Source organism: Sarcophilus harrisii, chromosome 3 (assembly GCF_902635505.1).
Source record: "Sarcophilus harrisii chromosome 3, mSarHar1.11, whole genome shotgun sequence".
NCBI lineage: Eukaryota > Metazoa > Chordata > Mammalia > Dasyuromorphia > Dasyuridae > Sarcophilus > Sarcophilus harrisii.
Window position 1 is genome coordinate 168,260,022 of NC_045428.1, and position 13,313 is coordinate 168,273,334.

The window sequence follows — 13,313 nt, forward strand, 5'->3', positions numbered from 1 at the left end:
TCAGACAAAGGTGAGCTCAGAATGCCCTGCCATAGGTCAAATATAAATAGTCCCAATGAACATTTGGGGTGGGTTCTCTAACTTTGCTCATCTAGCATTCTGGGCTAATTCAATTTTGCTTTGCTCACAAAGCACAGCACCTTCTCTGATGAAGGCACACCATGCTGGGTGCTCCTGTGCCATGTCTCCCATGTCATAGAATTCTAAAGTTCTTTGAGAGACATCTTGAGAGTATTCTTGTATGGCTTTTTCTGACCACTTTGTCAACTCTTGCCCTATGTGAGTTCTCGATAAAATAAATTTTTTTTTTGGGGGGGGGTATAAATGTATATTTGGCATTCGAACAACGTGGCCAGCTTAATGGAGTTGTGATTTCTACAGAAGAATTGGAATGAGGAGCACTTGAGAGGACTTCTGTGTCTGGTATCTTATTCTGCCAAGTGACCTTTAGACTCTTAAGACAATTCAAATGGAAACAATTCAGTTTGCTGGCAGGGTGCTGGAGGTCCAGGTTTCACAGGCATACAACAATGAGGTCAGCACGATACCTCTGTAGATCTTCAGTTTGGCAGTCAGTCTAACATCTCTCATATCCCACTCTTTCCTTCGGAGCCTCTCAAATACTGAACTAGCTCTGGCAATGTATGTGTCGATCTCATTATCAATATGGAAAGTGTTCTGCCAAGGTAAGAGAACTTATCCACAGCATTTAAAACTTCACTATATGCTGTAATTAATGGTTCTACAGATGGATGGTGTGGTGCTAGCTAAGAGAAATAATAGATACTTTGTTGCATCTTGGCTTCAAAGGCTGCATTGAGTGCACAATCATCTGCAAACAAATCATTCACCAACACTACCTACATTTTAGACTGGAAAAGGCAACTGACAAAATGTTCTGGCACATTATGCTATAAGAAATGATGAATACAAAGAAAATAGGAAGATATATGAATTAATTCAGAATGAAGTAGAACTAGGTAAACAACTATAAACAGCAGTAATAAGATAATCAAAGCTTGAATGCTTTAAAATTTTTATAAACAATTTTGATCCCCAAAAGGAGATAAAATCTGCACCTTTTGAATGGATATAGAATCCAGCAAATAATCAGATTCTCCTCCCCCCCCCCAAATATCTTGGATTTTGCTAATAGTTTATATATATATATATATATATATATATATATATATATATATATATATATATATATATATATATAAATCCCAATACCATATCAGCTAGTTGGAATGCATCATTAGGTTCTGAGTGTCAGAACTTGTAGGCTTACTTTTAGTTTAAGTTCCATGCCTTGGTTATTTTACAATTGATTCCAGACCAATTGTGTATAGTTTGGAAGGAGAGGGACAAAGTTGCCCAGAACACAGCTTCATTGTATTTTTAGATGGATCTGAAAAGGCTTCTTGCCCTGATATAAAATCACAGTGATACTATTGGCTCCTATTCTTGATCCTATCCCTTAAACATGAAAAATTAACATCTGCAGGCTTTGGACTTGATTTACCTAAGGTCCTTGAAGATTATATCCGAAGAACACTTGGAGAAATGGTTCTTAAAATTTCTTCTTGGAAACTGTAGCACCACTAAATCGTGACACTGTACACTTGTATGAATCTACATACCAGTCCTGACATATAAGACTGCAACATTGCCCATGAAATAAATACTAATAAGTCAGGGTACCTAGGCTGTGGCACCATAAATTTGTTAGGTAGTTATGGGTAAATCACTTCTTTGGCCTTCTAATTAGTGTTCTTTAAAAATGAGAGAGACTGGATTATGTAATATCTAATATGTCTTCTAGCTCAGTAGTTCTGAGTTGAAGGGGTCTATAGCCCACAATTTTGTACTATATTGGAGATGTAACTTTTAGATCCAAGTGAGAATCTGGGAGACTATTCTCTCTTCCAAACCTGAAAGCACATATTTGATTTCGCACAGTAGGCAAAGGAAAATTCATTGTGAATGAATGAGTTAGAATTTAAGTGCCTGCTATGTGCCAGTGACATAACTGGCTCCTGTTCATGATCATTGAATACTATGGATCAGTAAAATCCAAAAATCAAAAGTTTTAGAAATAGCAGTGCTTCTGAAATCACTAAACCTGTTTCTGTTTCTAGCGTAGTATAAGACATATTTATACATTGGACATTCATATATATTCCCCTACCATATAAGCATGTAATTTACATATAATGTATTTATAAATATCTATATAGAGCATACACTTATAGTCCTCTATCATATACCCATAGCCATCACTAAGAAGTGAAATCATTGTGGAGCACGGGCCTACCTTCCTCATTATATCATCAGTAATAACTTCTGACCAGCTGCCACTAACCAAATGATTCTCCAACATTAAGGAACCATTGTTCTGGATAGATGAAGCAAAATATTAAAAACTATGTTTTACTATATTATAAATTATTCCTTGTCCAAGAATCCTATAAATGGTACTTCAAAAAGACCTTTCCAGGTCTAAAGATATAAGGCAGAAGAGTATAGGAGCCCTGGGAGTGGCAGCACTTTGCAGACCTGTGATGCTAAACTCAAATAGAAATGGATCCCTGAGGTCTTCATATCAACTTGGAAAACCTCAAATTTATCTATATATTTTTTTTCTAAAAAATATTTCCCAATTATATTTTAATCTGAGTCAGTGACATTTTGACACTTCTGCTGTAGATCACCAGTGGTACTTTCAGACTAGCCTTTATAGACATTGTTCAGATGTGCAGCTTGTGTGGCACAGGGGCCAGGTAATGGCACTATGTGCCAACTAACTGCCACAGAGGGCAGGAAAGCCAATCTAACTGAAGCAGCAAGGCAAGTCAGACCATTACTACCACATTTTTTCATACCCAAATGGTGGAAACAGCCTCTGACTCTGGACCCAAGAGCTGTAGAATGGAGGTGCTTCCAGACTGATGTCCTCAGCCATCTTTTTGGGAAATGACCCTTATGAAGATGCATCTGTTCAAAGGTGTTGAAGAAAAGAGTTTTTGCTGTTAGAGTCCTTGGCATTGCAAAAAAGTTGAACATCACGGTGTAATAAGACTTTTGTTAGTGGAAATGCATTAATAAAGTGGCATTTAAATGTTTTGGCAGTACTATTGAAAGACCATGGGTCCTTTTCAAATGACATGGAGCTAAAACCTTCCAGATGTGATGTCTCCCCTATTAAAATATAAAATAAAAAAAGAAAATATAAAATATATTTGTTAAGCAGAGTCTAACATTTTTCATAGTGCTTTGCATATGATAAGTCTTTTGTCATTCATTCATGTGTACATTAAATAACATCACTTCTTTGGCACTTCATATCTTTATACAGAGTTTGAAGAATTGAGAGAATAATTTATGGAGGTGGATAGTGGCGATTTTAAGATTTCCCCATGTTTTAGTATCAACTCCTCCTTTAAATGTTCAGTTTTTTTCATTAATTAGATTAATAATCAACTTTCTGAGGGAAGGTATTGTCTTTTGGCTTGTCTTTGTATCATTAGTGCTTATCAATGCTGCACATAGTATTTAATAAATGCTTATTGACATTATGATTTCATCTTACGGACTGGTTATTTTCTTTGATTCTCCTTGTAGATAAAAGATTGGGAATTTCTTAGCCTTATAAAAATGGGTGCTTTTTGATACAAGAATCTTCTGATTATCAGAAAATTCTATTTAAAAAAAAGTTTAATCCCCAGTTTAAAAAATAACGACCAAGTGATGTCTGGAAAATATTAACTTGACAAAACTATTTATAGTCCTTATAGATGACTCAAGCTTCCTCATCAAAAATACTTGCTCAAAGGAGATTAAAAGAAAGCTTTTGGGCAGTCCTCAGAAGCTCAGGAAATGAATAAACAAAGGGCATATTTGATATGTACTTTGACTAGGAAAAACTTAATGAAGATTATATGGAATTTTGCTATAAAAAACTGCAAAACATATTCATTGTCTTGGAAACAAAATTTGCTTATTTAATAACTGAATGGGCCAGAAAAATAAGCCATGTATATTAAAAAGTTATAGTGAAAGCTAAAAACAAATAGCCAATTTTTTTTTTTGATCATGTGAGATTTCTAATTGCATTACTTCAAATGATATGTTCTCTAACTACCTTATACTAACATGAGTATAATTGCCAGTCATTAGATTTTAGGTAGGTTTTAATGTCCCTAAAGTTGATTGCCTAAGAAGACTTTTTTTTTTTTTTTTTTTTTTTTTACTTTTTAAACTAGAAAACTAACTAGAAACTAGAAAAACAAACAATAGAAAAAGAAAACAAACAAAAAAACCATATACACAGCAAAACATGAGGCTTTAAAATATTAGACAAATTTCCATTTCAAGAAAACCTAAAGGAACTATGAATGGTTGTCCAGCAATTGGGGAATGGTTAAATAGGTTATGGTATATAAATGTAATGGAATATTATTGTTTTAGAAGAAATGATGAGCAGACTGATTTCAGATAAGGCTGGAAAAAACACATGAACTGATGCTAAGTGAATGAATAGAACCAAGAGAACATTGTCCACAGCAGCAACAAAATTATGTGATGATCAACTGTGATGGACTTGGTTCTTTTCAACAATGGGGTAATTCAAGGCAATTCTAATAGTCTTGTGATGGAATGAGCCATCTGCATCCAGAGAGACAACTATGGAGATTGTAGATCAAAGAATATTATTTTTAGCTTTTTTTGTTGTTGTTGTTGTTGTCATGGTCATTTTATTGTGTGTGTGCACGTGTTTTTTTTTTTTTTTTTTTTTTGCACAGCATGATGAATATGGAAATATGTTCAGAAGAATTGTACATGTTTAGTCTATATTGGATTATTTGCTGGTTAGAGGAGGAGATAGGGGGAAGGGAGGGAGAAAAATTTGGAACACAAAGTTTTGCATGTAATTATCTTTGCATGTATTTGGAAAAATAAAAGGCTATTGTAAAAGATAAATTTTAAAAAGAGCCTGTATAATAAATACTACACATTGTGTTCAGAACTGTCATAGGTTTTCTTTTGTTCTTTACTGTACACTTTTTACTTCTTTTATCCCCTTTCCTTCCCCTACCTCCCCCAAGTTACAATTAAGCACAGATATTTATATATACATGCATATATACATATATATATATATATATATACACACACACACATACATAAAAAAACAGATATCTAATCATACACATATATGCACAATTCATATGTAAGGCTGTCCTACACTAATTTGTCCTGTTTCTCTGAAGGTGGATAATAATCTTAACATTTTTCTAAATTCAACTCATAATTTCTTACATTAGAGCACTATTCCAATCTTATATCATTTAATTATTTTGAGTTATCTAAATAATATTGATTAATATGGCTGGCATAAAATGTAATTTCCTGATTTTTCTTTCCTTTTTTTTTTTTTTTTGATTGTTTTATTTTCTTTTTAACTTTGAGATTAAAGATTACTAGCTCTTGCTTTTTTCTAATAAGTCTGATCGTTATTATTACATTTGTGTGTATCATTTCCTAACCCTACTGATTCCTGCTTTACTTCTACCTGCTACCTTGCCTTGCTATTACTTAACCTCCCTCTCCTAAGGATCCCTCCCTTATCTTCTTCCCTCCACCCTTCCGCCCCCCCCTTATCCCATTCCTATTAATCTACACACCCTTCTATACTCTTCTTTAACCTATTTCATCCCCCTCTTATTTCTTTACAGATTTAGAAGGCTTTTATACCCTTCTAGATATATATGTATTATTCCTTGTTCTTCATGTGAATAGGATTCCAGAACTACCCACCCCTCCTCTCTCATCCAATTCCTTTGGCGGTTCTTGCTCTCACATCTCATTGGTAAAACATAAATACTCTTTTTACTTTTTCCTACATCATCAACTCATCTTTTTTTTTTTTTTTTTTTTTAACTACCTGATTGCTAGCGATAATCTCAGACATATGGCTTTACATTTCGTTCAATTGAATTTTTAAATGAGTTGTTTTGTTCTGTGGGTTTTTCTCTCCCTTTCACAAATTCTGTTTTTCAGGAATTGTTTTCTTTTCTTTTTCCATTTTGTCAATTCTTTTTTTTAAGAAGTTTTTTAAGTTTAAGGAGTTATATACTTGCATTTCACTATCTGTTTTGTAATGAATTTTCTTCAGATAATTTCTGTTTTCTTTTCCAAACTCTCTTTTAAAGTTCATTTCCTTTCCCCATTTTTCTTCCAGCTCTCTTTTAAGATGTTTTATAATTTCTTCTAGGAGAGTCTTGTGTGATAAGGACCAGTTTATATCACTCTTTGGAGCTTCATATGGAGATAATCTGCTTTCTGTCTCTTCAGGATTTGAAATCTGTTCTTTCACCTTAAAAATTATCTATGGTCAGAGTTCTTTTTGCTTTTATACTTTTTTTTTTTTTTTTTTTAAAGTTGAGATCTGCTTTTAGGGCAAGGGAGATTGTCCAAGCTTCCTCTACAAGTGGTAGTGGCTCCACTGACTAACTTCAGGTCCTGGGAGGGCATGGCCAGGTCTTGTGGAATTCTGCCATTTTGGGATTCTCTATTTATCGTTTGTGTTTGTGTTGGATGTTTTATAACTTCTCTGCTGACCTACTAGATAGCATTCCTCCCCCAAGATTCTCCTCTTCACAGAGCCCCCACCACCCTGGGTCTGTGCTGCCTACACTTGATGTCTGTGCTTGGTCTGCCTCCCTCTGTGCCCAATTGGAACAGATATTTTTTGGAGAGCTTTGAAATTATCTTCTGTTGGTAATTTGTTGCACTTCCAATATTTCTGGATTCTGCAAGTCCATAATTAATTCAGAGCCTGGATTTGCTAATTGTGAAGGTCTGAAAGAAATGTGTCCTTGCTGCCATCTTGGCTCCTCCCCGTCTTTTGCTTCTCTTTAATCTTGCATTTGAAATTCACATTTTTTCTTCATCAGGAAAGTTTGAAAGGCCCCTATTTCATTGATTGTCCATCTTTTACCAGGAAAGTTATATTCATTTTTGCTGGATAGTTGATTTTGGTGGTGATCCAATCTTTGACTTCTGGAATGTCATATTTCATGCCCTTTACCCCCTTCCTCCAGTCCCTTAAATATAGAAACTGCTAAATCCTGGACAATTCTCCCTTATTCTATTCTTCCCCCCAAATCCTTCTAAAAATCCCTTCCTTATCCTGTTTCCAATCCTCATTTCTTTATAAATTTAGAAGACTTTTATACTTTCTCTCTCTCTCTCTCTCTCTCTCTCTCTCTCTCTCTCTCTCTCTCTCTCTCAGATGACAAGAGAATAAAGTTCCAACACAAGTAGTTCTTTATCCTGCCTGCTTCCTCTTTCAGTTCTTCTTTTTATATCTCATTTTAAAATGAGATATTTGCTCCCTTTTAATACCCGATTTTGTTTTTTAGTCACCCATCAAACACAATTCAGCCCCATCCTTCCTTTCACACTATCCTAATAATCATTAACAGTCTAAAGAATACTGTTAACATCATATTTGAGAAGCAAAGAGTTTGACATTTATGATTCCCTTATGATTAGTTTTTTTACATCATAGCTTTTAGTAGTCCGGCTATTTTTATATCATCCCTCTTCAATCTTTTCTCTTGATCAATTTTTCTGATATGTTTACATTCTCTTCTATTTTTCCCCCCATTCTTTTGATTTTGTTTTGTTATCTCTTGGTGTCTTAACATCATTAGCTTCCCCTTGCCCTATTCTTACTTTCAAGGAATTATTTTCTTTAGTTTTGGATTTTGTTTCTACTTGGTTGACTTGACAGTTTTTTTTTTTCCTCAATCTCTCATTTGATTTTTAGAGTTTTTTTTTTTTTTTTAATTCTTTCAAAAACTTTTTTTTTTATTTTTTTAAGCTTGGGACTATTTGGTGATTTTCATTGGAAAAAGGTGCTTGATTATCTTCCTCTTAATATGAACCCAGAAGATATCTTTTGTATGTGTCTCCATAGTAGTATGTTTATTTTTTTGATTACTTATTTCTATGTTTGTTTTGTCTTTAGCAGCTATTTATATAATCAAGTTCTAGTTCCAAGATGTGCGAGAATGATGCCCCAATCATCAGGTCCTTTTTACTGTAATTTTCTGGGCTCTGTCCTGGGGCTCAGCCTTGGACACTCTTCTCCACCCATAGGCTACAGTTAGGACCCCCAGCCTTGCTGTCTTGCAAATGCTCTTGCTTCCTGTTTTCCTGTGGCTGTAAATTACAGCTGTCCTCCCTTCACTAGAATTGAAAAAAGAAACTGCTCTCCTGTAAGTGTTAAGTAGGGTTTCTACCTCTCTGCTAATGCATTTACCAGTTTTATGCTGGCTAATTCTCCCATGCAGTTGCAGTCCAGGATGTGTATGTTTCGTATAGTTGGTGTCACTATACAGAGAAAGGTCCTTCAATTTTCTCCTCATTATGATTCCCAAACTAAGTCTGAAGAGAAAGTTCCTGAGATTGTAGCCAAAGCTCCACCTCAACTGCCCCCAGGGCTTGTTGTTTGTTGATTCTGCAAGACCTGAAAGTGTTTGCACTTCACTCTAGCCTGAGTCTTATGTCTTTCCTGGTCTCTCTTCAAGTTGTCTTAGGAGGATACTGTTTACCTCGCTTCCCATTTCTTTTTGCTGCTTTGTGTTGAAATGATGTTTTATCTTTTTTTTTTTTTTTTTTTTTTTTTGAGGAAATTTGGAGAGCCAGTTTTTTGACCTAGTCTACTATCTTCCTCTTAATTATATTCTGTCCATTTAAGAGTTTTGCACAGACATAAGTAAGAAGTGAGTTCCTGATGTGCCTTGATAAACTTAAGTTTTTGTCAGGAGTCCTTTATTCTTATGAAACCACAAGTTTAGACCCTGTCCTTTTATCTTTTCCTCCTTGGAAATAATGTTATTTAGAAAGTAGTTTCTTATTTGGTTGTTTGGACTTAATGGTTTTTTATTTGTTTTTGTATTTTTGTGGATTTTTAAAGAAGTTCATAATTTTCTGCTTTCAGATCTATCAGTCTCTTGGGGGAATGAAAACATGTTCCACCTCACAATCAAGCAAAGAAGAAGTGAGTATATTTTAATTAGTAATGCACTTATGTGAGTTATGCTTTAAATATGGTGCAATGATTTGATTTTAACCAAGAGATTTGGTAGATAACTTTTGTAATAGAAATTTATACTTGGCTTTAACTTACCCATGAATATGTTATTCATTTAAAGCCAGAATGAACTTGATAATCAGTGAAGATTTTCTGATATTTTAAATCTGAAAACCATCTCATCCAGGTAAAATACGACTTCAAAAGAGGAAGAAAAGCCCAACCAGATTTCAGTATCACTAAATGTAAAGAGCAGCATTATTTTGATGGATGTAGACTTAGAATTTATAAATAATGAAATTCTCCAACTGTGGGGAAAAGTTGTGACAAGTGGATAGTTAGCTTTTTTTCCCCTGGAGATATGTAAACAGACAGGATACCTGTTTGGAGATGTTTCATTTGAATAAGGGATTAGAATGGATGACAAAGAAGGGGTGTTTTCAGCTCTATTTTGTTATCTAATGAGTTTAACATGTTAATTTGGATTTAAAAGGGGGAGGCTAATAATATTAAAGCTCTTTTCAATGGCATAGTTATTGCAGCTAATTTTTTTAATAACTTATTTTCTTCCCCAATTACATTAAAATCAAATATAAACATTCTTTTTTTTTTTTTAAACTTTTGAGTTCTAAATTCTACCCCTCTCTGAGATAGTAAGCAATCTATTATAGATTATATATTAGCAATCATGTAAAACATTTCTTCATTAACCATTTTGTGAAACAGAATAAGAAAGAGGGAGAGAAGTGTCTAGCATTTTCCATCATGTGTTTTTTGGGATTATTTTAGATTTTGTATTGCTGAAAATAGCTGAATCATTTACAGTTTTTTATTGTACATTTTTGTTGTTACTGTATGCAACATTCTCCCGGTTCTGCTCACTTCACTATTAGTTTATGTTGTCTTTCCAGGTTTTCCTGAAATCATCCTGCTTGGCATTTCTTATATAGCATAGTAAGATTTCTTTACAATCATAGAACAGCCCTTCTCCAGTGGATGGGCATCCTCTCAATTTCCAATACTTAGTCATAATAAAAAGAGCTGTTATAGATATTTTTGTAGAAATAGTTTCTTTTTTCTCTTTTAAAAAGATCTCTTTTGGACTCAGACCTAGTAGTGATATTAATGGATCAAAAGGTATGTGCAGTTTTATAGCCCTTTGGACTTGATTCTAAATTGCTCTCCAGAACAGTTGGATCTGTTCACAATTCTACCAATTACATTAATATTCCAGTTTTCCCATACCCTCTCCAACATATATCATTTTCCTTTTCTATCATTTCTGCCAGTCTATTAAGTGCAATGAGGTCATTCTATTCCAAAGTTGTTTTAATTTCTATTTTTCTAATCAGTATAGATGGGGAGAGTATTTTTTAAAAATTTACTATCAATATCTTTGATTTCTTTTTCTGAAAATTGTCTGATCATATCTTTTGTACATTTATCCACTGGGGATGACTTGACTCCATTCTCTACATATATGAAAAATGAAGCCTTTATCAGAGAAACTTGCTATAAATATTTTCCCCAGTTTTCTACTTTTCCTTCTAATTTTGGTTGTGTGGATTTTTAGTGATTATTGCTTTATTTTATTTTTCCAAATATATACAAAGGTACTTTTTTAAAAATTAAAGCTTTTTATCTACAAAGCATACGCATGAGTAATTTTTCCAACATTGACTTGCAAAACTGCAAAGGTAGTTTTCAACATTCACCTTTATAAAATTTTGTGTTTCAAATTTTTCTCCCCCCCCCTCACAGCTTAGTACAGTATTTTGTACACAATAGTTGATTAATAAATGTTTGAGATGAATGAATAAATAAAATGTAAACCATTCATCTCAAACATTTATTAATTTATTCAATTCCTAGACATCTGGTCTCGATACTGTTGCAATGGCTTCTTACATTCTTTGGAATTGTCTATCCTTTCTTTATAGTTACCTTTCCTTAATCTCAGTGGCACTATACATACATAATACACATGTGTGTATCTGTGTCTCATGTCCTTTTTCTACATTTCTGAATTAACTCTTTTCCATTTCCTTTGTGGATTCAAGACTTAATTAAATCAGGACCTCTAAATAATACCAAATATACATCTTTCCCTTTCCCCCATGTTCTAATTCTATCTCACCTTTTGGATATTTCAAAATGAAACATGGTTAATACCAAGATCACCTTTTGTCCAAAACTGGCTCTTTTCTCTAATTTTCTACTTTATGTCAATGACATTTTTTTTGTTTCAGAATTTATACTAACTTAGCTTAATTTTCCTTATTTCAATGAGCAAAGATTCTTTGAATTATGCTTTATTTACATTTTCTGGGTTATATAATGTTTTCTTTGCTATAGTTTTCCAGTTTTTAGACTTATTATTTTGGTCACCAATCTATTTTTAGAATTTACTATTATTGACATTAGCTGCAGGTGAATATTTAAAATAGTTGTTATCAGAGTTTTTATTATTGTTTGTAAAACAACCCCTAATTGAAACTCTTTGGCATAAGCAAACACAGATCTAACTAATAGCACTTATTGAACCTTTTCTTGGTTCAGATTACTGTTGTACTGATTTTGTATTGTCAGATAAGATTTAGCTCATATCCCTTTTCTAAGCATATATATATAATCCCTATCTAGTATATGTAATAACTGTAAAGGGTATTATATATCTGGAGGTTTTTAATGAACATTATGCCACCTCAGCCCTTTAAGGATAAGATCAAAAGTCTGTGACAAAACTCTTTTTGATAGTTTAGAAACAAAATTTTCTTGAATAAGATCCAAGTTAGATTCACTTTCTAAGGAATTTACTTCATTCTCAGTTAGTACAAGATTTTATTGTATTACTTAAAAATCAAAGTCTGCAAAGTATCTTTGAAAAAAGGAATATTTGGGGAGTTGGCTCTTTTGGTATTGTCTTTTTTAAAATGAGATTTCTAATGGATTAAATAAATATAAGAGACAATGGGATTTAGAGTGGGAATGGGACTTCAGAGGTCATTCTATTCCAAAGCTTCTTAAACTGTGGGTCATGCATGTGTGGGAAAAGGTGAAGAACTTGCAGATTAAGCACATATTGATGAGAGACTGTTAACTAAAGTAGATCAAGCCTATAGGCCTCAGTTTAGGCTTCTCTGCAGTCAAAGGTCTAGATTGCATTCCATTTTTCAGTGAAGGGAGTAGCCGAAGAAGCTGTACATCACCTTGTCTACTACATTCCACTGACCAAGTAGGGGAACAGTAGACTTATGTGACCAATCACAATATATAGAGGGTGGGACTTTGGAGGTTCTTTATCTGAAATGTATAAAAGCTGTAAGCGTTTTCAAAGCTCTGGCCCTATCCTGCTGTGAAATTTGGCTCACAGACCAGGATGGGGATCCACTTCTCGAGATTCTAATAAATAATTCTGCTTCCTTTGAGTAATCTCTATAGCAGTCAAATTGGGTAGGTCTTTTTGTCCCAAACATGCCCTATATTGGATTGTGTAACTGAATGTGGAAGTTGTGAAATTATGATTTATCATAAGTAAATTTTTGATTTATATACCTATTTTCATACACACACACACACACTCCCTTGGGTCATGAGTGGGGGAAAAAGTTTTAAGAAGTTTCCATTCTAAAGGCCACATTTTACAAATTAACAAGGTAAGGTTCAGAAGGAGTTAAGTATCTAGTTTATAGTGTACCAAGAACAAGGTAAAGTAGGAAACTAATTTTTTTTCCCATTAATAATAATAATAATAATAATATGAATTCTTTAAAAAATGATGATCCATATTAATTAAAAGTTTCTTCTTCTTAGGATGATACTCCTCGTTGTTTAAATATTACTGGCCATGTTGGTTTTGAAAGTTTACCTGATCAGTTAGTCAACAGATCCATTCAACAAGGGTTTTGCTTCAACATTCTTTGTGTGGGTAAGTGTCCCACTTGACATTTACTAAAATTCCCAAAACATGCAATATAATAAGTCTTTTTAAAAAATCACAAAGGTCAATTTAATATTTATTCCAATAGTTCCTAATCTGTATATTGTGAGACACCTAGGAAGCAGAGGAATTGTCCTTAAATGCACATAGTCATTTTGAGCTTTATTTAGTTTCAAGAAAATGTTTGTATAACTCATCAAACAAATGACGGAATAAATGCTTTTAGAATGTATGTAGATATAGAATAATAATGAACAAAAACTTTTA

At 33.5% G+C, this 13,313-nt stretch overlaps 1 protein-coding gene across 2 annotated transcripts in view; it reads left to right on the forward strand.

The window, feature by feature from the left end:
- The window catches only part of SEPTIN10 (septin 10), a 53,749-nt gene that overhangs the window by 9,315 nt on the left and 31,121 nt on the right, over positions 1–13,313 (forward strand). For both annotated transcript variants that reach the window (XR_004232863.1, XM_012546204.3), the window contains exons 2-3: positions 9,014–9,073; positions 12,920–13,034. Coding sequence is in view for 1 of the 2 variants with exons in the window: in XM_012546204.3 (XP_012401658.2) it covers positions 9,014–9,073; positions 12,920–13,034 (175 nt within the window). In the remaining variant the exon portion in view is untranslated. The remainder of the gene's footprint in view (positions 1–9,013; positions 9,074–12,919; positions 13,035–13,313) is intronic.